The sequence below is a fragment of the Acartia tonsa genome, chromosome 1 (assembly GCF_053477335.1).
Source record: "Acartia tonsa isolate MP-2025a chromosome 1, ASM5347733v1, whole genome shotgun sequence".
NCBI classification, from domain to species: Eukaryota; Metazoa; Arthropoda; class Copepoda; order Calanoida; family Acartiidae; genus Acartia; species Acartia tonsa.
In genome coordinates this window covers 44,982,780-45,010,481 of record NC_137260.1, presented here as the reverse complement: position 1 = coordinate 45,010,481, position 27,702 = coordinate 44,982,780, and the positions used below count along the sequence as shown (strand labels likewise).

At 30.5% G+C, this 27,702-nt stretch overlaps 1 protein-coding gene and 1 long non-coding RNA gene across 2 annotated transcripts in view; both read right to left on the bottom strand.

Moving 5' to 3' along the window:
* The window catches only part of LOC145321372 (uncharacterized), an 83,705-nt gene extending 78,765 nt beyond the window's left edge, over nt 1-4,940 (bottom strand). The window contains exon 1 of the mRNA XM_080162875.1: nt 4,626-4,940. Within this exon, the coding sequence (XP_080019001.1) occupies nt 4,626-4,886 (261 nt within the window). The 5' untranslated portion in view covers nt 4,887-4,940. The remainder of the gene's footprint in view (nt 1-4,625) is intronic.
* Nucleotides 4,941-5,250: 310 nt separating this feature from the next.
* LOC145321500 (uncharacterized) overlaps nt 5,251-27,702 on the bottom strand; it is a 36,391-nt gene continuing 13,939 nt past the window's right edge. The window contains exons 2-3 of the long non-coding RNA XR_013880263.1: nt 12,080-12,384; nt 5,251-5,395 (exon numbers count right to left, since the gene is read on the bottom strand). This is a non-coding gene — a long non-coding RNA (uncharacterized LOC145321500). The remainder of the gene's footprint in view (nt 5,396-12,079; nt 12,385-27,702) is intronic.

The following is a 27,702-nucleotide window of genomic DNA, read 5'->3' as shown; positions in this document are numbered from 1 at the left end:
TATCTTTATATATAAAGCCACTAATACAAGTATACATGCATTAAAGGATCATCTGAATAATATGAAATTTGGCACATCGTGGTAGGGTCTTCAAAAAAAAATTCTTCTAAATTTAACACTTTGTTTCCAATCCCCACATAAAACCCCCCTTCTTATCTCTTCATCTTAAAATTTTCAACCCACTTCTTTTCTTTTTGTTGTTTTCTCAAACTTAACCCCAACCTTCCCCTACCCTGCAATGCCATTAATTTGATGTACTTACGATAATGCAATCACAGTCTAACATAGCATTGTGTTAATAGTGTTTTTTTATTTTATTTTAATGGTTAAATTTAAATAATTCATACTAAATTTGTTGGTTATCTAAAACATTCTAATCGGCCGATTATTATGAAGTCTATGATTTTTAGGTAAGCTTTGTTTTTTGACACTTTTCCTCAGGGCAGTAAAGAAATGTTGCATAAAGATGCAGAAAGTTATATACTATTTATCCCGTATTTTGAAGAAAAAAACATTTTACTTTTTATATTTAGTGTAGTTTTTGTTGCAGCTGTGTAGTAACACCATTAGATCTTCTTTCTTCATTTACTTTGCATTAAATAAGAAAAGCAGCAACCCCCCCCCCCCCCCATCCTTCCTCACCCTATATGCCCCATTTTTTGTTGTTGAAAAAAATGAAGAAAATATTTTCATTGTCTATTATGTACATTTGTGAATGTATATTAACTGTAAAAAGTGTGTAAGCAAATAAATGCGGGTGGGTGGGGGGTTGTTGTGTGGGGGGCCGGGGGGGGGGGGGGGGGTGGCGTCATTGTTGTCTTTTTATCATTGTCCCATCCATTTTTTCCACAAGATTTTCGCACATAGAAATAAAACAAAGAATCATTCAAAGTACTTTCTAACTTTTGAATGTAATTTGCAAATAGAAACTGAATCTGGTTGTAAGACAAGTCATACTAAGAAATCAATATTGAAATCAAAAATTTCTACCGAATGTCTTGGCACAAAAAAGATATAAATGATTAACATTTTTAGGTTTTTGAATCCAAGGAAAAAGTTATTTTATCACCAAAGTCGCATTTGTAAACGTACCAAAATAAACATAAAAAGCCTTTTTTTGTAACAACTTTGAATGGATGTGAATGAAACAAGTATATAAAGAAGTAATTGTTTCATTATATAAGGCAACTAGACCTTATTAAGAAAACAATAAAAGATTAGGAAAACAACAATAACACAATAGAATGTCCTATACATTTTTCAAACAGCGTAGAATTTTTATAACTAGGGTATCTTTCTAAAATTGTATCAAAAACAGTTGATGCTTTTGAAGTCCTTTATTATTTTAGATTTATTTAATTATAATCACTGCAAATTTTTGAGGCTAGGGGCGGCGCCAATAGTAAGTGGAATAAAATAGTAACTCAAGTAAAATCTAGAGGATGTTTGCTACGATGAAATGAATTACAACAAGCTTGTGCTTGAATTAAATCAATTTACCACAAATCACTTTATTATATACACATACACACTCACTCACACACATACCTATTTAGATATTGTATATCAATCTTGCTTTTGGATTTTTAACCAATTTTTATGTTATCGAGGAAAAAACTTCCATAAAAGTATAGCTTGATAAGATTTAAGGAAAAAAATATTCTTATGTGACAGTTTTACTTCTATAGAAGAAGCGAAGACCAACAAATCAAAAGATAAATATGGATATATTTACATTTTAAGACTTAATTATAGAGATGCTTCTCTAAAACTTCGTACCCAATAAACATTAGGAGTCAAGTATTATGTGAATATTAATGTGGTAAAATATTGTATCACATAAAAATAATCTTGTACCATCAAATAAATTTGCAAAAATTCGTTTCTTATATTTGGTTTCTCAATTTCAATGGAAAAGAATTCGCTCTCTTATCTATAATCTTTAATCTTGGCTTATCTAAAACCTTAATAAATTAATGACTAATTAGTCTGCATTTAGAAACCTTGGATACAGGACAAGTTATTGAGACAAATTAATCTGTCCTTTAATTTGAAAAGTAGAATTTTTTTGCAATAAAAATAGATTCACCTTTCAAAAATAATAAATATTTTTTTCCAGAACCATCTTCAATCAAATTGTACAAATGAAACAAAAAAGCATTGGCCTATCATTTATTCCTGGATTGAATAAGATCATGAAAGAGTCATAAAATTAATTAAATAACTATATAGCATCTATAAACTATAAGAACCACTGTTTGTAAAATTAGTCTAGACTTCAATCTGTAATGATATAAGTATGCTAAAATATTTTTTCAGTATGGCTTCGAAACTTATTAATATTTGCTGGATTAGAACCGGTTCTCTACCTTACTGAAAAATTATGTATAGTATCGTATAACAGACATTTTTCACAAGTGTTGAAATAAAAATCATAAAATTAATAACAGTTTTGTTAGACTGGGACTCGGCCCTTCGGGGGTAACAAACCTGGTTTTAATATCATAATTTTTTATTTTAATATCCGCAGAAAGCTGTCTATAATACGATGCGATAAATGGCTAAGCCAACTATAGAACTCTTTAATAATTAAAATATTAAACAAGGATGACAACATCCAGAAGTAGCGAAGCACAAAAAATCGTCGATGGGAATACGTACAGGTAGATTTAAAAGGTTTTTTACTAAAATCAAGAATAGAAACCTTGTTTTATTTTGCATGATGACGATGGCCAAAGTAAATTATATTAAAGATGCTCATAACAATGCAATGGGAAAAATTATTTTGATACTGATATCCCATAAAAGTTTGAAAATTGCATCAAAATAAACAAAGATATGGGGAAATATGTAAAACATATAAAAATAGCCAAAAACCTGATAAAAGGCAGTCTGTTAAGTTTAAAAAGTGTTAAATATATAAAAATAGCCTAAAACCTGCCAAAAAGGCAGTCTGGCCGTCATGGTTATTTTGTTTAAAAGACGGGAAATTTAATTTTGATATCTATAACTGAAAAATTTTGAAAATCGGACTATAAACACTGAAGATATGGAGAAAAATGTTAAATATATAAAAAAACAGCCTAAAACCTGCTAAAAAGGCAGTCTGGCCGTCATGATTGTATTCTTTAAAAGACGGGAAATTTAATTTTGATATCTGTAACTGAAAATTTTTTGAAAATCGGACCATAAACACTGAAGATATGGAGAAAAATGTGAAAAAAATAAAAATAGCCTAAAACCTGCTAAAAAGGCAGTCTGGCCTTCATGGTTGTTCCTTTAAACGACGGGAAATTTAATTTTGACATCTGCAACTGAAAAAATTTTGAAAATCGGACCATAAACACTGAAGATATGGAGAAAAATGTGAAAAATATAAAAATAGCCTAAAACCTGCTAAAAATCGGTCCGAACGCCAATGATGTTTTATAGTCAATTGTGCTCCTCAATGATGGGAATGTTGTCAAAAAATTTCAGCATTCTATCTTTTATAGGAGCTGAGTAAATCCCATTTCCCCCATAGCGTTACGGACTGACTGACGGACTGACTGACGGACTGACTGACGGACGGACGGACGGACGGACAAAGTGAATTATAGAGTAGCTTCGCTACTAAAAAATTATACAACTAACACCTTTATTGCACGTTCTTCATCCTAAAGTTTAATGTGATGGGATTATAATGTTAATCGAATATGTTTTTGTCCCTCATCATTGTCACGCGCCTGGTATGCAACAATATAATAGCTTTATATATATGCATTACATGATTTTTCGGTATGGCTGAGAACAGGGTCTAATCCAGCGGATATAAATCGGTTTTGAATCAATACTGGCTATATTTTAAATCACAAGAGATGGAGGGTACATTGAACTTTGAATTATACTGGTTCCAAACTTTTTACTTTTTATTAACTTAACAACTTTGGGGGACTCTTAATCATCTCTTGAATTACATATTGCTACAAACATGCAGTGACCATACTTTTCAACCAATAATTTCGATCTACTATAAGGGGTGATTTGTATGATAATAATTAGGGGTATCATCAATTAATTCATTGTTCTATCCCTTAAGATCCCTGGTTCGCATCTGAGTAAGAATTATTGAACTAAATGAATGCTTGAGTTTATTTGAATTATTTTAATAATGAACTTTTATCTTGTATAAATCTTAAAGTTACCGTACCATAAATAATAAGTCTGACAGTTATTTAAAGTATTTAAGAACTTGAAATAATCATGATAACAAGAGAATCCCTTAAATTATTTGTGGAGCACATCCCCCAATGACATATTTTAACCTGTGCTTTTTCGCTATACTATTTTTTAAAAAAAGCAAAATGTTTTTTTTTGGTTGATTGTGTGTTTTACTTGGTCTTTGTATTTGAATTAAAATAAATAAAATCTTAACAATATTTCAACAAGGACTTTTGACCAATTAATTTAATTTCAGATATAAACTGACATATTTGTCAATTGGAAAATTGGAAAAAATATAAATATATTAGATGTCCGTCTGTCTATCTGTCCAATTTAAAAAGTGCCTATCCACCATAAATAAAGGTAATCGGAGCCTACTTTTGGTAGAGTAGCTCTAAACAATTGAAACAAATATAACTTACCTTTGCTATCAGTAATAGAAGGAAGACCAAACGTTTAACAGAAACATTGTTGAGACTCTGAGCTAAACTTTTATTCAGTCTTTTCATTTTAATATCACTAAAGGTCGCTCTTGGTTCACAAGATTTTAATAAATTTGGTTCAACTAATGTTTTATTATTTTCGCTATGAATTTTTGAGCATTTAGATGAACTAAGCTGGTTTCTTGACTTCGCCTCTGCCCTGCTTCGCAATAATGAGCTTCTTGTTTTGACCATGTTCATGGTAGGTCTGGGGAAACAGGTTCCAGCTGCTTTGTCAGACGTTTGGTGGTTATTTATTCTGCATTCAAAGATAAATAAAATAAAGATTTCACTTATTTTTTATATTTAAAAAAAATATAAACAAGGATGACAATATCCAAAGGTAGCGAAGAACAAAACCATGGACGTACAAATTGGCAAAAAGAGGTTTTAGGAAGATGTTTTGTGCAGTTATCACATTTACTTATAGCGTAACGATCAAAGTGAATTATATAGTAGCTTCACTATTCAAAAAAGTAAAAACAAAAAAATCTGTTTTTTTAACCCGAACTGTACATTACAAGATCTAACATTTAAATATAAATTTGAAAAAAAAAATATTTACAATTTTTTATATATCCATGCCTAATATCCTTTAATCTGTCTCCAAATTGTTGTTGTGTATCATCTCTACAACAGCCCATCTTGGCTGGTGTTGCTGTTGTGACAACAACCACGTGTCTGTCTGTCTGTACGCCTTATCCTTCTTCCTGTCAAATATCCCATTAAAACAAATTGGATGTCACTTTAGGTTTACAGAGAGACTTGCAAGGATTGTCAACTTAAAGATTTGAAATTTACGGCTCTTTCTATTAATGGATTTATTATTACTTAGATCTTACACTAGAATGTCATGTACTCTAATAAATAAAACTTGTGGCTGGCTAAAATTACTCCATTCCCTCCCCTCATACTGGATAAACGAACTGACCACTAAATGATGTCTATAATATCAACCTAAATTAACGAAAATTACCCCCCGTCATAATATCCACGTATATTCTACATTTATTTTTCTATTACCTAACCTAACAAACCTACTTTTTTACAGGCAAATATCATTTTATCAACACGTTCATGTCAACTAAATTTAATTTTAAAGCATTAATGACAAATAATTGACTGACATATATAATTTGACTATTAATAACATCGACGTTTAGTCAAATATCATATATCATATACATAATTTAAGATGTCTTAAAATTCGGGACAGATTAAGTTTTTCTAGTTAAACTTCCTCCCTTCTTAAAAATATAATGCCCCTGTGTGCAAGGGGCGAACCCGCTAGAGCATTTTAAACAACTTAACTATATTATGGCAAAACAGTCTTCTTTTTATGTTGTTATGATAACAGCACTAAATAATTGGCTAAAAGGTTTGAACACTCCAATCCAGAAATAGAAGTGACCAAAGATTTTAGGCTAAACGAATATTTATAACATTTGGATATAGTATAGTTTTCAGTCCCATGTCACTAACCTTTCAAATATGATTATTTTTAAACCTTTGAGAAATGTTTCCATAATACGAACTACAAACAAACTATGGCGCCGATAATCATAGTGTTTACGCAATATTACGAAGTTTACAAGATCGCAATAAAAAAAACATTTTTCAATTTGCTCAAAAATGATCATGCTATCCACTGAACCGATATGGTTCTCGTTTAAAGTAAAGGTTCTTAAAGGTCAAAGGTAGGTTTTTAACTATGTTGGGTTAGGGTACCACCACCCTCTGAAGAGACTTTACCGTAAGAAAAGCACCAAAAACATTTCAATTACCGCTAGTGTCCTCTAGGGGCTTAGCCACTAGTATTTGAAAACCAATAATTTTTCTTCAAAATAATCAAGTATACACATCTGATTATATTTGAGTAAGATAAATTGTACAATGCTAAAGCATTAAAGGGAATGTTAAAAATAGAAAACAATATGTTGCCTAGCTAGTTTATTATTTAGAAAAATTTAACTGGGAAGATAATAGTCTTCCCTCAAAAAAGCTTGCAAGTCCTATGGGAAGAAAGTTAGATGGTTTATTTATAGGTATGGGTAGAAATAATTCACAATAAATAAACTTGTGGTAAATTTAGAGGCAAAACACTTTTTGATGCTTGCCATATACCTATTCCCTTCATGAATAGTATTGAGTTGTTGTACGCAAAGCGTAGTTCGTGATTTACTCATTTATCCGTTTCAGCGACGTACAGGAACTAAACAAGGATAACAATATTCAAAGCAAACAAAAAGCAACACAAGTAAAAAGAGAACTAAAGAGGGAAATGAGATAAAAATTCGAGGTAAATATATAAAAAAAGAGAGTGTATAATAATGTTAAAATTAGAAAGACTCAGAGAGAAAGAGGGGGAGAGAGAGAATCATTGAAAAAAAGAAAGGAAAAAGATAGATGGATAAATCGAGTAAGATAAAAAAGAAAATAAAGTTAAAAGATGATTTTAACAAAACACATAAAAGACATTTTTAACTGGTATCCAAAGTTTTGAAAACACTCTCTCTCATTTGGTGACTTAAAAGCTTTTTGTACTTTTAATAATTCTTGTATGCTTTTTTCGCACAAAAATTTCGAGTATATTTTTCGAGTTAAACTACATGGAGAGAGATAGAGAAAGAAACATTTTAAACAAAAACAAAAATACAGCTGAGTCCCTTGCAGAAAAGCTACGCGCCAAAAATTCAATAATTTGAAAACATATTTACTTCATATCCTATAAGTTTCCGTAGGTTATATTGTAAAGTTGTCTATTCAATAATACAAAAATAATTTTTTTTCCAGTATGGCTTTGAAACCGAATAATATCTTATGGATTAGATCCATTTCTCTGCGATGCTGAAAAATCATTTATTGCATCGCATTACAGACAATTTTCGACGAACATTGAAATAAAAAAAAATTAATATCAATTTTTTTTCGCTCCCTCGGGGCTAATAAAAAAATTTTTATTTTAATATCCATAGACAGATGTCTGTAATACGATGCGATAAATAACTATTATTCTAAAAAGATAGGGCTTCAACCAAATTACTATTGAACAAACTAAAGGCTTCGCCCCTTGCACCCAAGGGAATGAGAACATCCAAATAGCCTAAAACCATACCACCTATGTGGAGCTTCCCTAAAAAGAGAACTGAATGGTTGAAAATTAAAGTTGAAGTATGTAAGACGATTTTTCCATTAACAAAGTGCTAACCTAATTTGTCCATAGTGTAAGAACATTTTGTTTGTTGTTGTAAATATTAGTATGATAGAATATAATAAGGAAGACAAAAAATTACGTTTATTTGCCAGAGCAGCTCTTCGATAATCTATATTTGTGCTTGTCCTTCGGTTTGTAACTTTAAATTACTGTTTTATTTTTAATAAGCTTTTATAAAAGCAAAGGGCCAAGAATAGATATCCTACATGTTCGAGAATTTGGATTCATTGTTTTTGTGATTTTTTCCAGGGATTTTCAGTATCTAATAATTGAATAATTGGAGTACATCCGAAACAAGATGATTAAAGTCCCTCCACAGATTATGACGTCATACGATAGAATTGCTAATTAGAGGCCAGTATACACTGTAATTGACCAATGGTAAAGATTAATGATGGCCTCTCATTTGTTATTTTATTGTATGACGTCATAATCTGTGGAGGGACTTTAGTCATGTTCCATCCGAAATGATGATAAAGAAATTTACCCTTCTACTGAGTTAAATACTGATAGCTGAACTAACTAATCAAAATTTGATGAAAGTACCATAATAATTCACAGTCAAATGTCCCCTACCTCTCTGGTAAAGTTTGAGCCTAATTAATTTAGTCCCCCATTAACTATCACTTGTTGTTAACCATTTGATTATAAATTGAATGAATATATTTAAGGTTTAAAAAAACATGATTTAAATCAATTACGTCGAAGTTGTTACTGAAATTGCAAATAAAACGTTTTAATGATTATATTTTTTAACAATTAGACAACAAAATAGAAACACTAGGAGGTGGGGATTGATAACTTCTCACCAAAAATGACTTATTACTTTATCAATTTTGTGATACAGTAATCTTTTATATGAATGCTTTACAACAAATTATTCTGTGGATTTTTAAAAGCGAAGCTTTTCTATAATTAGGGTCGGTCCGTCCGTCCGTCCGTCCGTACGTCCGTCCGTCCGTCCGTCCGTACGTCCGTAACGGATAGCTTTTTTCGTTAATTTTGGCATGTTAGAATTGTCCTATCGATTTCAAATTTTGCATGGTGATTCCTTTAGTAGTTAGGTACGATTTAGAAAGCGTAGCAACTCTATAATCATTACCAAAATGTCCGTACGTCTATTCTAAACATGTTGATTTTTTTACTTTTTTAACAACAAACTTTTATGTGATCTAATCATCCGATTGTTCTGATTTTTGGTATATTGATTCCTGGGACAACAAAGTATAATGTTATAGGCGAAGCAACTCTATAATCAAGTCCTAAATATGTAAGTATGTCCATAAACATTATCCTGTATAAAGCAATTTTTCAACAAATTTACTTACAATTTTGCTTCAACTCATATACATTTATATTCTGATTATTCAGTTCTGACATTATATAAGTGTTCATGTCCGTTTGTCCTACCGGTTCAGTGCTTCGCTTTTATGGATGTTGTCATCCTTGTTTTATTAATATTTGCTTTAAAATTTAGGTGATATGTTTTACAAAATTATTAATCTAACTTTTTAAAAGCTAAAAAAATATGATTAGATATCTTATATTATTTCATAGCAAGGAGTTTAGCTTTTTTAAAGTTAATGTATCTGGAACAATGTATAAATACTATAAATACAGTGATTGTGGTTTGTTATAATCCTAATTTTGCAATTAGAACCAGCAAGATATTTGCTCATCTCGCTTTGTGCAAGGATGATTTACTTTAAGGCAGAAAGATCATTAAACCTGCAAATATTTTCAAGATAGAAGTATTAAGGCAAGTATATATATTGCGGTTAATTAGTAATAAAGTCTTGTAATGTCAGCTATGGCCCCTTTATATTAAGTGACAGTTCACATACACAATTAAAATTGAATATCAGATCAATGTTTATTGTTTATAGGCTAAACAAGCAATCAAATTACTACGTCTTTTAGTAAATAATTAAAAATAAATAAGATTTTTAACTGTAAAAGAAACCAAGATCATCATTTAGTGAATTATTTCAGCATCATGGCAGGAAAAGATAAAAAAATAATTGTTTCTGGTAATTTTTAGACATTTACCGATGTGTCGAAGATTTGGATTATAGTTTTTTTTATCATATTTTATAACTGGTTTAGAGCCAGCGGAAATTAATCGAAAACCCACATAAATATTTTAAAATACCACACATACGAAAGAACTTTTCCTTTTTCCTTTTTTTTCTATTTCATTCTAAAAGCAAAATGTAGTTGGAAGCCAAGCTATAAGGCTACAAAAGTATTAATTTGGGCTCGGCAGACGTGCATCAGCCGCTACTAAGCCTCAAATAAAAATCCACTTTGATGCTTTGAAAACTTTTAAAAAGGGATTGCCATATTAGAGTGAGAATTAGACTTCCAGCTGAATTTTAAAATGATCAAATGTTGACTTCCCTGAGGCTCACTGGTGGCTGATGCCCGTCTGCCGAGCCCTGGTACTAATAGAAATAATTTTTCTTGTGTGCCTTCTCCTGTGATTATGAATCTGATTGTTGTAAAAACCAACAATTGTAAAATATCCCAAGGGGAAGCTTTCTTTCAAAGCTTTTCTTTCCTATAATTTACAAGAATTAATGATTTTATAAATACAATAAATTTTAAGAAAATCTCTCACACTTTTGTTGTTATAGTTGTGAGAAAATTAATGTTGAACCAGAAGGCATATGCTTACAATGGATTTAGGACAGGGGAAAATTTGTCGTCAATTTAGCTTGCTAATAAGAACCTCGTTTATTGGTCAGTTAGTTCATCTAGTAGGTGGAGGAGGGTATGGTAAAGGTGGTTGGGGGGTATCGTTTTTTTAGCCAGCTGCGGGTATTACTTTCTCAGAGTATATAAAAATCTGGTGAAACATTCAAGTCACACATCGATTTTGCTTACCTACAATTTGAATTTTGTTTGTCGACATAATAGTTATTGCTTTATGTCTTATAAACATTCTCGACTATATACTTGTCGACATTCGACACTATTACTATAATCTTATGTCAACATAGTATGATTCATTAGTTTAACAGGGTAAAGGACTCGCGGGAAGAAAAAATAACTCGTTTCCCTGTCAATTTCCCTTTTTTCCTGACAAGGAGTTTTACAAGAATTTAAAAATCAACTGATATATAGTTATTTAATATAGAATTCATAGAAATAAATAAAAAAATAAATTAGAAACATTTTAAGGTTTCTAGCTAGATAAGTGACAATTACCTACAAGAAAAAGTGGACCATCAACATAATTATATGTTTCTTAGGAGACCAGCGCAGTGATAGAGCTTACTGCAGAGTTTAAAATGCAATATAGACTTTTAACTGTGTGTATTTCCTCACTTTAAAACACCAATCCTTGTTCGGTAGCTAGCAGGCCCTAGGGCCATTCAATTATCTGAAACAATATCTGAAAATTTTCCCTCTCTATTTTTTCTCACTCTCTCCTTTTTTCTCTCCTCTCTCTCTTTCCATGTAAATTGTAGTGCAGTAAAATAAAGCATTGTAATCAGGCTTGAAAAAAAAATTAGGGGAAAAGAAGAAAATATTCTAAGAAAACCTAACTTCAATATTTTAGAGGATTTAACTCTAACCTTAAATTATTTTTATGCTTATTTTAGCAACAAAGCTACTCCACAATTCATCTCTGTCTGTTTCGTAGTCAATATTTTTCAAGCCTAATAATATTTTAAATAACTGAAAGAAACCTCGCTTTAATTGGACGTAATCGTCATTGGTTTCATTTGAATGTAACATAAATAATTAATTTTTTATTTAGATTAAGAAATTAAACAAATTACAATAACACACAAACACACACACACACCATACGCACACACAAAGGGATTAAGACAATGGACGATAAATTAATATACAAACCCAGAGATAATTTACCTCCTTACCCCTTTTGTAGTTTAAAATTATTGGTTGAGAGGTTTGAACACTGCTAGTTTGGAATTAACCGACAAATGAGATGTCGTAGTTAAAAAAACTTTGGGTACAAGTGTAATTCACAGTCCAATGTCCCCTCACTCTCTGAAAAAATACTAATACAACTGAACCAAATCCCTGCGTGTGTCTGTTTGTCAATATTGTTTCCTAATTACTTTATACCATTTATTTTCTTCAAAAATTACGTCGCCTCGGGGGGGTGCTTTAAATATAATTTGATATAGTTTTTCATGGGATATGCCTTGGCTGTAATTATTATTATTATTGCTGAGCTTTGGTCTTGATAATCACATAAATTATCACTAAATTACTGATCACTGATCATTCATTCTGCTATCACTAGGTTATCAACGCTTATGTGTGTGTTATCACGTCGTTGGATAAGCGCGAAGATTTGTGATTAATCGTCGCAGTTTGATCATATATGCATTTTGTTTCAAGAAGTGGGGTTGAAGATTCTCCAACTAGCGCCAGTTTTGTGTAAGGTTATGGAGTGGGGCAAACCCCGTTGTTGCAGGCTGATGTGCTGTCTTCAGAACCATAAATCTGAAATATTATCATGTATTAAAATGATGCAGTATAAATTATAAATAAAGGCAGGAATGCAGGGATTTGACAAAGATAACAATTTTTTCCAACCTAATCTTGTAGGTTAAATTCTGCCTTAGAAAACTTTGTTTATTATGGAGTATAAAGGGGTGAAGATTGATTTAAGTGCCATTGCAATTCTCCCCCTCCCTGAAATAAATGTATGTGTTCCTTTAAATCATCAAAAGCAAAAAATATTCAAATTAAATGACATAACATAAAAGTTTAAATTTTTGCAAAGCTTTCCTAACTTCAACAAATATGTTGGTATGTAAGTTGTTTGTTCGGCTATGTTAAGAAATCAAATTTTTTCTAAAAATCAAAAAAAAAAAGGCAAGCAATGACAAAAGGCCTGCTATATTAGAGATTTACTATTTTATATTGGTTCAAAAAGCTTGGCTTATGAATGTCACTTATATATCATATTTTTGCTGTGTGTTAAAAATACTCTAACATAGTATAAAATATGTGGTTTGCACGCGTTTCATAAACAATTTATTACAATTTTATTTATCTTACCATATTAAACTATTAACAATTTTGAATATTGTAAATTGTGAGAATAGCAATAAATATTAAACCTTAAATTAATAAATATGTAAATTTTGTAAAACGCCTATTGTGGTTTCATTCGAAATATACTTAATTTAACATTTAGTTTTCATATCAAATATGTAGAATTATTTAATGACTATGCTTTTAGGAAAGCTATATTTAGGTAATCATTTCTTTACGATAACTAATTAATATATTTATGTCTAGGGGCTATAAAAGGCACAAATCGGAGGCTGCGGGGGGCGAAGAAAACAGCCCAAACCTCCCTAGGTAAAATAATAGATTCTGCCATACAAATTGATACATTAGTATATTAGAGAAACATGGCAATATTTGGCAATACAAATCCCCCCTGACCTTAAACTCTATTTAACAGGTGAAATCTTTTGGCAAAGATGCTAACCCCTTCATTAGATTAATGTTTGCGGTGGGCCTACAGTGAGGAGGTGGAAATTAGTCTCATTTAAAAATAGGAAAATCGAATTACAAACAATGTTGGTAATACGCTGCTAGTTTTGGTTTTAATTTTAATTTTAATATCCGCGGAAAGCTGTCTATTATATGGATGCAATAAATAACTATTCTTCATCCTACGACTTGGAGAATGTTCTTATTATTTTATTGTCAGTTTTAAATTGTCTTTTTAAGAGAAGAGAAATATGCCACACTAGTTTACATATCCTAATAGAAAGATAATACATTTTTAAAATTTCTGTAGTAGTTGGGTACGATTTAGAAAGCGTAGCAACTCTATAATCATTACCAGAATGTCCGTTCGTCCATTTTAAACATGTTGATTTTTCTACTTTTTTAACAACAAATTTTCAAGTTTTTTAATTATCCGTTTGATCTGATTTTTGGTATATTGATTCCTGGGACAACAAAGAACAATATTATAAGCGAAGCAACTCTATAATCAAGTCCAAAAATGTAAGTATGTCCATAAACATTATCCTGTTTTTAAGCAGTTTTTCAACAAATTTACCTACAATTTTGATTCGACATTTATACATTTATGTTCCGATTTTTCAGTTCAGATACTATAAAAGTGTTAATGTCCGTTTGTCCTACCGTTTCAGTGCTTCGCTTTTATGGATGTTGTCATCCTTGTTTTGTTGATATTCAATATAATAACTTATGAACTAATTGAGTCCTCCGTTTATTGGCACCTAAGTTTATAATAACAAAATATACAAAAGTACAAATATTTGGGTAAATACTTGTAACAAACAAAAAACTGGTTGACTGTTATTCAATATCTTAATACCTTGATCTTTACCGTATTAAACATCGCAAAATATCCGATAGAATTAACAAATAGAGTAATCATGAAACATTGTTAGATTTTTAGAGTCGAAGCTACTCTAAATGTCATCAGTTTTGTTTCTTCGTTGACAATTTTTTACGCTGGCTTTGAATATATAAAGTTTCATTACTACGCTTTAATAAATCTGCTAATCAAAAACTAAAGATTCTTTGACATATTGAACTAGTTTCTTTATTGATAACATGTTATTGTTTAATGAAAATAACAAATTACCTTATTTATAGTTTAGAATTTCGTGTATTTTACAAAAGTGTTTGGTAGATTTTTTTCAAATTTTTTTATATTTTTTTTTTACAATATTTAGATTAGGTTAGGTTATGGGCAAGGGGGCCGAGCGCCCGCGGCTTGGCAGGCCAGGGGGCCGAGCGCTGCGGCCATGTATTCCTTCAAAAATTCCTACATAGTTATATTTTTGTTATTGTCGCGGTTTAGTTATTGTCGCGGTTTTGTTATTGTCGCGGTTTTGTTATGGGGCGGTTTTGTCACTGTCGCGGTTTTGTTATGGGGCGATTTTGTAACTGTCGCGGTTTTGTATCCACTCCAATTAAAATAGTTCTTCATCAGATGACAAATACCTTCGATGTTGGCAATAAATCTATGTTAGAAGCTCTACTTTATAACTCTATTATATGACCTCTGTGATTGTCAACAAGTGAGAAGCAAAACATCCAAACTTTTGACATGAAAGAGACGAATCTACTCAAATTCTTCACATGCAAGATAGATAGATAGTTGGGTAGTTGGATAGATAGATATCAAGATATACAGTTTGGTAGCTATATGGTAGATTTATAGTTCAGTAGTTAGATAGATAGACAATTGGGTAGTTATATAGATATTCAGCTAGTTTGATACATAGATAGATAAGCAGTTGGATAGATAGACAGAATGTTAGACTTTATAGTTGGATAGTTTAGAAGATATAGAGATGGATAGATAAACATTTTGATTGTTAAATGGATAGGTAGTTGGATTGGTAGAAATTACTGAGTTTCTTAGATAGATGGATAGATAGGCAGTTTAAGGTTAAATATATAATTGCTGGAGAGTAAGAAAGCAAACAATTTAGATAGATAAATTGAATAGATACACAGTTTACTTAATATGAAAACACATAGATGTATTATGTGTTAGTTTTTATACTACTTTTAGACTAATAACTAAAAAAACATCAAACACGATAACTAAAGCAAAAAATATCATAATATGTCTTTCTTATATACATACATCTTCCTTCTCTCTCCCTCCCCCTTCTTTCTCTCCTTTTCTCTTTTTGCCTTCATTCTCATGTCATTTTTTACTATAATCTCCTTCAATTCTTACTCTTCCCCTTTTTTCACCTCTTGACTTTTTTTTGCGGGTAATTAAGCCGTTAAAGAGAGCGTGTGCTTATGGCAATTAAAATGCAAAAATTTTGTGGATTAGCCGAATATTTTATCAGAAAAATGTGCAAAAAATTAGCAAAATTGATAATTATTTTGACCTATTTTCACTAACAAATTTTAATGAATTACAGTAAAGTTTAATACTGAAAGTTAATTGTCTTCAATTAAAAAAAAGTAGTACAAGGTCTGTCTGTCTTTCTATCTGCCTGCCTCATAAACTGCTGGACGTAATATTTTCTGATTTTCTGAATTTTTTATGCTAGACATGATATCCCAAATGGAGATCTTTTGGATTTTATATCCAACCCCCTGCAATTTTGATTTGTTTATGTATTCAAAAAATGTGCGAAATGGTATGCACACTTTTTTGAGGTTGACTTATAGGGTTAGGGTAAGGTAAGGGTGTGCTAGGAGGAATATTTATGAGAGTATCTCAACATATTAACATTTTAAAAATTTTACTTCGAAGCTTTTCTACGTAAATTATCATTAATTTAGGCACGATCAAATTTTTATATCCAATGGCAAACATTTATAATGATTGCAGCAACATATGGCTACGATGTAGAAAGCGTAGCAATTCTATAATATTTACCAGAAAGTCCGTACATCCACATGAAACATGCTGCTTTCTAACTGTTTATTCCCAGCAATTTAATTATAATTTTAATCTTTTTTTTAGTAATTTTTAGGTATTTTAACCCTACGGACTTCGCTTTTATGGATTTTGTAATCCTTGTTTTTATTTACCTTAAGGGTTAAAAAGTGCACAAAATTTAAAAATGATTTAATGTACTTTATTCAAATGTAAACCAATGCCTAATGAATCAAATAACACGCTTTAGAAATATCACTTATCAAACCACTGACAATAAAGTTAGGAAAAATAGAGGAAAACATAAAAACGTATAAACGTATTACAGAACATTCCGCAGATATTAAAATGAAAAATTGTTTTTATAATACGATGCTATACATGATTTTGAGAACAGGTTCTAATTCAGCGGATATCAATCGTTTCCGAAGCCATACTGGACAATAACTAATGTATTTGTAACTATTTGAAGAGTTGAACAGATAATTTCTTAAAAGATGCTTTGGTAAAATATTCCTTTATTCGATACCTTTATTATTCAACATACATTGGTCATGCTTCAAATCATTTCATATTCATCAAATCTAATAACAAAAGTATAAATAAAAACCAATAAAATGTAATTCATAATTATTGATTTTAAAAATCAATAACAGTTTAGGACTGTTTATATGTCATAAATTATATTTAAAATCAAAATATTTCCTTTAAACATTAAAGATTAATTTTAGTTACTCGTATGTATCTGAATTCTATTTATTTTCGTTAGAGTCTGTTTCAGATCCATATTGAAAAACATGCATCGTATCATATTACATTATTTTCTAAGAAAAAGAATATTCATTTTTATTTTCCAATCCACGGAGAACTGTCATAAATGTATATTTAAAATGTCACACATCTAAATTCATAGAAGAGTATTACGATGTCTTTTTGTCTGTCTGTTAAAGTCTCTGTCATTGCCTGTCGCCTTGCGTGCTCTAATTAGAGTGTTGCTATTTCTATGGAAGCATCTGTATGTCCTTAGCGAGACAATATCCTTCTGCATATTGGATTTGATCCCAAATTAAAAAATGAAATTAATGTCTAAATTTAATACAGCCAAGTTTTATATTGATTAGTGACCAAATTGCGTGTGCAGCTTTTTTTTTGTTTGTCTCAAAATTTTCATTGACATTTCATTGTTGGATCAACAACAATTATGTCAAATTGTAGCGTAGCAAGAAAAATCTTATAAAATTTCTTTAAATATAAAAAATCAAGTCATTTTTGGCTGTAATATTCAATAATACAAACATTCTATTTTATAATAATTCCAACGATTTAAGTGGCTGTGTAAATGCTTGATATTGGTCATTTTCTAGACATGGAAATATCTATTTTTATTTCTTTATCACAGTTTATTGCATTATATTATGTTACAGAATAACTGTTATGTTATCTCAAAAAAAGTTTATTATTATTTACACGTAAAAGACATACACAAACAAACAAAGCTATTAATTTGTTTCTTCTTGCTCTTATAAACGATGTACAATTATCATAAAATCATTAAAACAAGAACACTTATGTTCATCTGTGACGCAGCCATAGATAACAAGAACAGTAAAGTGCATTACAGTCAGTGGCGTGCGAAGCACTTTGTCTAGGGGGGGGCATTTTGAAGATTTTGTAAAATTTTGCCCCCCCCCTAAAGCAAAGTGCCCCGGGGGGGCACTTTGCTTTAGGGGGGGGCATTTTGATTATATATACTAACTTTAAATAAGGGCGTTTTAAGGGGTGGGATTATTTGATTATGGGCCTTCTAGTCCTTATCCCTTCTTCCCCATCCCTATTTCCCATTTATATCCCCCATCTCTTCTCCCCCATCCTTTCTCCCCACCCTGCAATGACCGAAGGGAAGGGAGCTAGAAAGCATCTTCGAAAAAAAAGTACAGAAGATAATTTAACCTTCCCCCCCCCCCCACCACAAAACATTTTTTTATGGGTGGAAGGGGATGTTATAAAATCTCAACAGGAAGGATGAATAACCCCATTAAAAAAATTTTTTGGGGGGAGATAAAAACACTCATTTTGGAAATAATTTACTTAAAATTTACCTATTATGTAAAACTGATTTTAAACAAGGATGACAACATCTATAAGTAGCAAAGCACAAAAAAATCATTAATAAGAATACAGACAAGATTTAAAGAGCATCTGTTGAAATCAATATATATTTTAGATAGAAAAAGTCACAAATCCTTTTTTCTGTATGTTGTGTGATGACAGTCAAAGTAAATTACATACTGGATGCTCGAAACAGCAAGAAATTTTTTTTTTAAATCTTATAATCCACTAAAAAATTTATCGTTCCATAAAAACCAAAGATATAAAGAAAATTACTTGTCCTTTCATCTACAGATATAAAAATCTCTTAGAAATATGGAAAACTTTAGGGTATAGTTTCTTTTGTGGCAACGCCTTTCAAAGGGCATTTTGTCGTATTTTCATAGTAGCTTTTAATAGGTTATTCTAGGTTAAGTTGGGTCAGGTGATTTCCCCGCAGGCTTAGGCAATTGGCCCCGGAGGAGCTTTAAATAGGTGAAAAGCTGCTGTGAAAATACGACGAAATGCACCTTAAGAGGCAATGTCACAAAAGGGACTATACCCGAAATTTAAAAGATACAAAAAAGCCAAAAACGTCCGACGTCCGACCTCCATGAATTTTTAATAGTTAATTATACTCCATAATGATGGGAATGTTAACATTAAGTTTTAGCCTTCTATCTTTAATTGCAGTTGAAAATCACATTTCCCCCTTAGCATTTCGTACTGACAGCCATAGTGAATTATAGAGAAGCTAAAAAGTTATATCAACATATCCTACCCTCTTTAAATGGCACTTTAAAACTCTGTTAATTTTTGATTAAGTGGTGTTTCCAATGATTTATAAGGGAAGTGCGTGAAGCACACCTAAAAATATTTACTCCCCCTTTGAACTAAAATCAATTAAAGACAACAAGAGTGGCGTATTTTATCAAGTTAGGAATATAGAGTGTAGTTAGTTTTAATGGTTTTTAATGAAAATTGCCATAAAAAAACATGTCTTTTTGTAAGGGTATGTACACAAAAAAAATTATAAACTTATCCTGAAAATAATATGACATCATATATAGTTATTCATTTAGACAGACATACAGTGTTGAGAAAAAGGCTTAGATAAATATCAACGCTGTTTCTTTTTTATATAAAATAACTTTTTAATTAAATATTTGTTGTTTTGTAGAAATAAAAACAAAATATACAATGAAATAAAAAGCAGAAACCATTTGGAAGGGCGCGAAGCGCAAATTTTTTCTTTAAATATGCAGGGAGGGAGGGGTTTTTGGGCTATTTATTAAACTAGTCCCCAATATTTCATATAAAATTTTCTTATTCGTTGGCTCAACAACTTTGGGGTCTTTAATGGAATTTTGATTGGTTGGTTAATTAAGTCGAGTTTCCATACATTTCATCCACTAATTGTAATCTATATAAGGGTAATCATCATTGGGGATGTACAAAATTTCTTTGGAAAAAAGTTTATATTATACAAAAAAAAATACTTCCTATTACCAGGTTTGTTATGTTCAGTGAAAAAAGATTATAACCTAATTTCTACACTAATTAAAAAATTTGTTAAGGTTAAATGAATAGTAACTGTCTGTTTGTCGCGAAGCGCAAAAATTTTTTTTTTTGAGTATTTCTACACTAATTAAAAAATTTGGTAAGGTTAAATGAAAAGTAACTGTCTGTTTGGTGCGAAGCGCCAAAATTTTTTTTTGAGTATTTCTTGATCTTTTTTTTGGAAACTGGGATAATTTTGCTTTTTGTAGGGTAGGGGGCAAAAAGGGGCATTTTTGTTGACCAGGGGGGGGGGCAAAATGGGGCATTTTTCAACATTTAGGGGGGGGCAGGGGGGGCGGTGGCTAGGGGGGGGCAGGGGGGGGGGCGTTTTGGTCGCTAGGGGGGGGCGATTGCCCCAAATGCCCCCTTCGGTTCGCACGCCACTGATTACAGTAAAGATTATGTTTGAAAGATAAATGATTGGCCAATTTTCAATATTTAGCCTGTAATATATATAAATCACAAATTATGATTTATATATATTTTTTAAAAGTAAAATATTATCAGACAGAGTGACATACCGACATATTCCAACAAAAGAGAAGATGCGCTACAAAAAATCAACAATAAATATATTATCTAACAAAGAGTTATTATTGAAGGATAACAAGATGAGTAAGGTGGAATTATAACAAGGATGACAACATCCATAAGTAGCCAAGCACAAAAAAATTTGGTAAAAAAATATCAAGAAAAGTTAAAATGTATAGACTATATGATAGGTCACAGAGTTCTTCACAAAAAATCTTTTGATCCATAATAGAATCCGAGAAAATCACGTATTCTTTGTGGAAATAAATTGACTTTCATAGCATTACGGACAGACTGACGGACAAAAAAATAAATAGACTTGATACACCTGGTTCTGAGGAATGTACACAAAAAATTCAGTCTTGTATCTTTATGAGATAAAAAGACGGACAAAATGAGTTATACAGTAGCTTTGCTACTTCTAAGTGAGAGTCTGGAGCCAAAGCTAAACAATTATTCTAAATTATTGTCAACTCGTAAAGTAAAAATGATTTAGACACAAAGGAAAAACGTTATAATTTCTAATCGCTATGTTTATAATAGGGATTGAGAGTTTTGTAAATAAAAAAATAGATAAAGTAGGAGCTCCAATAAGATCTCGTAAACGGCAGACCAATTACTCTACTATTTTTTTAGTTCGGCTCAGTAATAGACTAGGAAGGGTTCTAGGTTACCCTCTTAACTATTTAATTTTCTTTTAAAGTCATAGTTAAGTGGTAAAGCTTTTTAGTATAAAAAACATAATCATTTTTATTGAAATACCTTTTTAAAAACGACCAATTTTTAGGAGTTTTTGTTTGAACTTGTAAAAATACCTGAAATTATAAGAAAACGATTAAAAATCATTAAATTGTTCTTTTGAAATACTTCATTATACATATTTCTTTAACCCTGAATTTTAAACTTTAAATCTCAATTAAAAGAACAATTAAAGTAGAGCCTAAAAATAATTATAAAATAAGAAGCATATTATGTAAAATTAAAAGATATATGTTTCATAAGTAAAGTTGTAATTCAATTATTGTATTAAATTTGCCTGACTTGAAAAATAAAAGCTATAAAAACCCTTTGTGTGAATTTAAGTAAGTTCATTTCATAATTATAGCCAAAGATTAATTCTTAAATTTTTAAATGTATTGGCGTTTTCTCAATTATACAGTATTTGGTGTATGATGTTTAAAAGGAGAAAAATTAGGTTAAGGGTTAGATTAGGTTAAGTTAAAGTAAAAAGAACCCTCCTACCCCTATAGGGGCTAGAATGTGTTATTTTGTTCTTATTATAAGCTGGGAGTTCGATGGTCAAAAATAGGTTTAAGTGAAGGCACCAATGTATTTTTAAGATTGTGACACATTTTTATTTTCTTAAAAGGTTCATTAAGTAGCGTATCTACTACATACGAAGGTAATGTTGAATTAACACTGTCGATCTTGCAAATGATTGTCCCATTGTTTGAATATTAACAGATTTTAATATATATCAAATTAAATGGTCTAATTGAAACACTTTCATAATTATAAGAAAAGTTCGCTAGAAATTAATTTTCAATGTTTTCTAATCAATAACAAAGTCCGCCCTTTCAAAAGTTACTCTATGTGAAATGAGCGAGCTACTGCATATAGGACATACGTTTATGACTTCAGTCACACAAAAGTCTAATGTGTATCATATAAAACTGTAAGAAATATAATTTATTAGCTAAAATGGTAACAATTGTAACAACAAATCTTAGTGTAAGCTAATTCATGGAAGTACAATAATCAAGATTCTTATTTTGTCTTTTTAAAAATTAGAAGTATTAGCTACCCACTAATTCATTAATCGGTAATATTAAATTAAAATATAATTCAATTATCCTTTCTTATTACATTTGATAGATATTATCAATATTTTTGACGAAAAGATGTAGAAACGTGCCTTAGTTAGAAAGTATATCAATATCTAAAACTTTAAGGACATTGTATGTACACAGTTTGATACACTTTTAGAGGTTGACATAGTTACAATAGCCTTTATTCTTAAGTATTTATATGTATATATTGTTTATTTAATACATTTACTTTGATAATTTCAAACAATTATGTTATTGTTAATTCATACACTTCTAGTTAAAAGGGATCATATGAAGGAAGACCATTTTAATGTGTAATATTTCTTTGAAATTCAATCTTAAATTTATTATTACGAAAAATAAAATGTTTAAATTGCCATGGAAACACAGTTTAAGAAACACGAGAAAAAAAATGTATAATAAAAAATGGGAGTGTAAAACTCCTTACAAATTCAATTATATTACCAATTAATCCGTATGAATAAACTTATAGAGTAGCTTCATTATTTAATAAAATTTTATGTAATAAATATTTGATATTTAGTGAACAAAGAAAATTCTTGGGCTTATTGTTGACAATTTGAATTATGAAGGGTGGGAGACTCTATTCAAGATATACATGGATAAAGATATAGGGCACCCGAATTAAAAATAAAACTTTGCGTACAAATAGTCGTCAAGTCAATGGTTACCTTATTCTTAATCTCTTTTTTGACAGTTAAAGTTAAAGGCAACAGAGTTTTACTCCAAGTGCCAAATTCTTGTATCAAACTACATACTGAAGTAGACTTGATAATATTAAATTTCAATAGAGAATTTTAAATATTGGATTATATTAAAAAAGAAAATTGAAAATGTTATCAAGATTTGAAACTAATGAATTTAAAATCTTTAAAATAGCATGGTGATTAACTTTATTCAATCATATCAATGACAAAATATATTAAGCTTATTCAGTCGCATAAAAAATCATTATTTTTAAAGGGTTGAAACTGGAGGTCAGGAAACACACCTCCAACCTCATTGGGGCTTGATGACTCCTTAAATGTTAAGACATCATCTAGAGAAGCCAGAGCATCCTCAGCTTGTAATGTGATGCGATACTATAACATCCACTGTAGTATATCATGTCAAGTAACACCAAACAAACAACCAACCTTTTGATTGAACAACCTTTGTCTCAAAACTGCGCAAGGAATTCCCCTTACCAATATTAATGTCATGTGCCATAGAAGATATAATTTTTAACGTTTCTAGTATGAGGGAGTGTGGTCCAGACTCGAATCCGACAAATCCCAGTATTCAAGCAGGCACATTGCGCGTGAAAATCAGGCGCCATAATCCTACCTGTCCCCACTCCTAGCCACAACTCAATTGTGTACGCCCGGACCATAAACATTGTGCACGCCCATATAAACATGATATTAAAATTGAATCCGGCAACAACAACAAAGTATAAAATGGTTGTAACTTATAACATCATAAGTCAATGTGCTTATACGTTGCCACAATGAAGCTTGATAAAAGAAATATGTTTAGCTTTTGGTTTAAAAGAGAAAAAGTAAGGTTGTAGAGGGTTCAATGCGGATTAAGGTTTATGCAAAAGAGGAATTTCTTTCCGTATAAACCAAATTGATGGTAAATTGGAAAGGGTGGGCACTGCAGTTCTAAAGAAAAATAGTCCTATCGTTCCGAGATTAAAAAAAGCTTTTCTAGGAACAAGACATTTAAATGTGAAACCTAAACTTAAATCCTATTTTTAAAATTTGTTTGGCTATTATCTAGAATAAAGATTGGCTGCTTGGTAAAAATACTATTGCTTGAAGATTGAGCTTGTGCTCTAAACGGGAAATAGACGTTCTGTACCCATATTATCTACATTTATATTTACAAGAGTTTTTTTTTCATATAAAATTTAGCTAAATTATTAGGTGTCATGTTTTGATTTTTACCTCCTTTTGCAAGTACGATGATGTCAAATAGTTTCATATCTTCTCAAAATGAAAATTAAGTAACAGTAGGCAAATATGATAACTCAAAGTTATTTAATAAAATAATTGTAATTCTAAATTTATTTTAGTTTCCCTTGTTTTTAGGTTCTTTTCTACAAAAACATTTCTCTTTTTAATCAATTCACCCCATTTCTATTTATTAAAGATATTTGACACTTATTATATTTATTAAAGTACCATAATGCTAATAATGCTATTTTAATTTGATGTCGTTTTGAAGTTTCACCACTTTGTTGCTCATAAGTTCATGAACAAGGATTTCCTGTAAAATAATCTTCTAATGGGTGCTCGAACATTCTGTAGAAAATTTGCAATAGTTTAAATTCCAGCTAAGGTTTTAAACAGGAATGATTTTGTCCATTAGAAGCAATGTTTAAATATAATTCAAGATCTACTAAAAGGATAATTTCTTTCCTTTTCAATTACCTTTAAAATTTCTTAAACTTTTAACATTTTTGTTAAACACTCAAATGTAAAAACACTTTTATAGGGCTTTAACATTTAAGTAGGGGGTGATAATTGCAAAGAGTTTAAAAAGGGAAAGATAAAAAAACAGGAGATAAAAGTGGCAACTTATGTTTAGGATAATTGTTAAAATCATATATTATCTTCTCAGGGAGACAGACATAGGTATAAAACAAGGTTAATTAATTTTTATCATTTTTATTGATTTAAGTTATTATGTTCATCACTTATAAATCAAAACTTATTACTTAAGAAAAATGTATTGCTTCTTGCTTATTTCTCTTGGGAAGGAAGATACCCATCCCCTGCAACGTTATAATCCTTCACTGACGTTCAAAAAGCTTCACTGTAAAGAAGATCCATATCAGTTTAGTGGTTAGCTACAGACAAAAAAAGCTCACTACTTGATATAATAGGTTTGTTTTGTACAATGAAAAAGTTAGAAGATAAATTGTTTTTCTTCAGATAAAACTCCCTTTCCTTGTACACTTTTTAATGCTTATTAAAAGTTACTTCAAAGAAGTTGCAATTTTGACAACTTTTTTTTCTTTTAAGATTCATTGAAGCTGAAATCTGTCAATCAAATTGGTAAACATTTTTACAATTTCCTTATAATATCAAATTGAATATATTTTGAATTAAAGATCATCAAGTTTAAATAAATAGAAGGGAAAATAAAAAAATATTCAAGAAAATCATTTCCAGTATGACTTCGAAACAGATTAATATTCGCTGTATCAGAACAGGTTCTCAGCCATGCTGAAAAATCATGTATAACATCGTATTACATCCAATTTAAATATTAAAATAAAAATCGTAAGATTTATACTAGTTTTGTTAGCCTGGGTCTTCGGACCCTCGAGCTAACAAAAATGTCTAATCTTAAAATTTTTCATTTTAATATCCACGATGATACGATGCGATAGTTAACGTTTGATATTGATTCCATTAGATTTTATGTTACAAATACAGTTTTAAAACTAATTAAATGTTGAATTTTCAAATTCCATTATTATGAAAAAATTGATTATTTACTGTTGTGTAACCAAGGACAATTTTGCCCATAAAGAAAAAGCAAATTTTGGCAGGTATTTTCAATAACTCTTTGATTATAACAGGTTTCACCTTATATAATTATATGAAAGTAACAGGATGTCTAGAAGGCGGATATCTAAAACCACTGAATCGATAAGGTGCTCCTTTACAGTGAAGCTTATCATAAGTCCAGTGAAGTTTTTGGGGGAGAATACCTCTACTTTTCAAAAGAAATCACCACTGTATTAAATTTTCCGCCCTTCCCCAATTTTTTTTTACATTTTCTTTTCAAACTATATCTAAAATTGAGAGTCTACTCCCCTGATTCCTTAAGTGCCCATAGGACGTAGCCGCTGGTATTGCAGTTATTCAAACAAAACCCAGATGTGACGTAGGGACAGACAGAGTTGTAGTTATAGAGTATCGGGGATCCTAACAAAGGTTACATAATTATTTATGTTCCTATACAAATAATAACACTATGTAGTACACACCACACATAGGATAAATATAATTATAACAGTTCTGGTTTTTCAATTACCCTTTGTCTAAAAAAAAAACTATGTTAAAACATGAATTATAAAGTATACGGAAATTATACGTAATTCATTAACCTACATATATTCTTATTTCTTGATTTATTAAAAAAAAGGAAATCTGTTATAATATTTTTTTTCGGAAAAAAAACAATTTCCCCCCGTAACAAATGTATGTTCATTTATACATAGAACTTTTAAGCTATCAAAATTAATAGACTGATTAAAACCTACTTTTTAAATATTTTGCATATATTTTTACTTCCTAAAATTGTTCTACCTTAATTTTGTCATACCTAAATTGTCTTTAAATAAATAAAAAAAATTTAAAATAAATTAAATTTAATTAAGTACCAAATAGGGGAAATGTATGATATTTTCTTGATCTCCAAGAGACATTTTGATCTTTGTATTTGAAAGCATTTAAGAAGGGAAACTTTAAAACCGCAAGATGATTATTTCCATTGGCTAACCCCGAACACCACCACAATAGACAAGAGTGTTTTGAACCAATCAAAAAAAAGAATAGTGTATGGATAAGACAAAGGGTTTTAATTGGTTGTACTTTACAGTGAGGCTTTATAGATGTTTTAGATTATTTTCCTGACCTCTCATAGAGGCTAGGGGCAAAGCAACTTGTACATTAAAAGAAACTGTTGATTTTTGAGAGGGAAATGTTTTACGTCTAGGTGATGTCTAATGTTATCCTATGTCAAGCATAACATAAAACACAAAACATAAATGCATAATTCAAAACTCAACCATAAAACTTACTCTCCATAATAATTTCTTTTTTCTTTGCTCGCACGTTGGCTTACTTCATTGAAGCTTCTCTAGGAGTCATTTTGAGTGGCAAAAATGAATTTATCTTTTGACGGTTTATCAAACTTGAGGTTTCGATTCCAAAGGATTCGACACGGAGTAAAGAAACATGAAAGATGAAAAATTTTGTTTGTTTGTTTGTTTAATACTTTAGCTTAGGGGTACTAGGTAGCTACTCAGGGCTAGAGTTGCGCATAGGAAAAAACTAACCGACCCCCTCAGTTTATTTTAAAAATAAAAGAGGAAGGGTTCTGTGCTCAACAGTCCCTTTGTTGCAAAGCACCAAAAATAGAAATCAAAAGCATGAAGCAAAAGATATGATAATAATAAATATGTAATGATTGTTAACTATAAGCAAAAATACAATGAAATAACTTAGCAGCTGTCCAGTCAAACATATAATTATCCTTGTTAGTATATCCGCGAATCATCCGCAACAGTCAAATTTCTTTTAATTTGACAGATTTTGTCAAGCGTGGCGCATTTTTTATGCTTTCTTATCAAACAAAATTGCTTTCTACATTATTTTGGCTTCT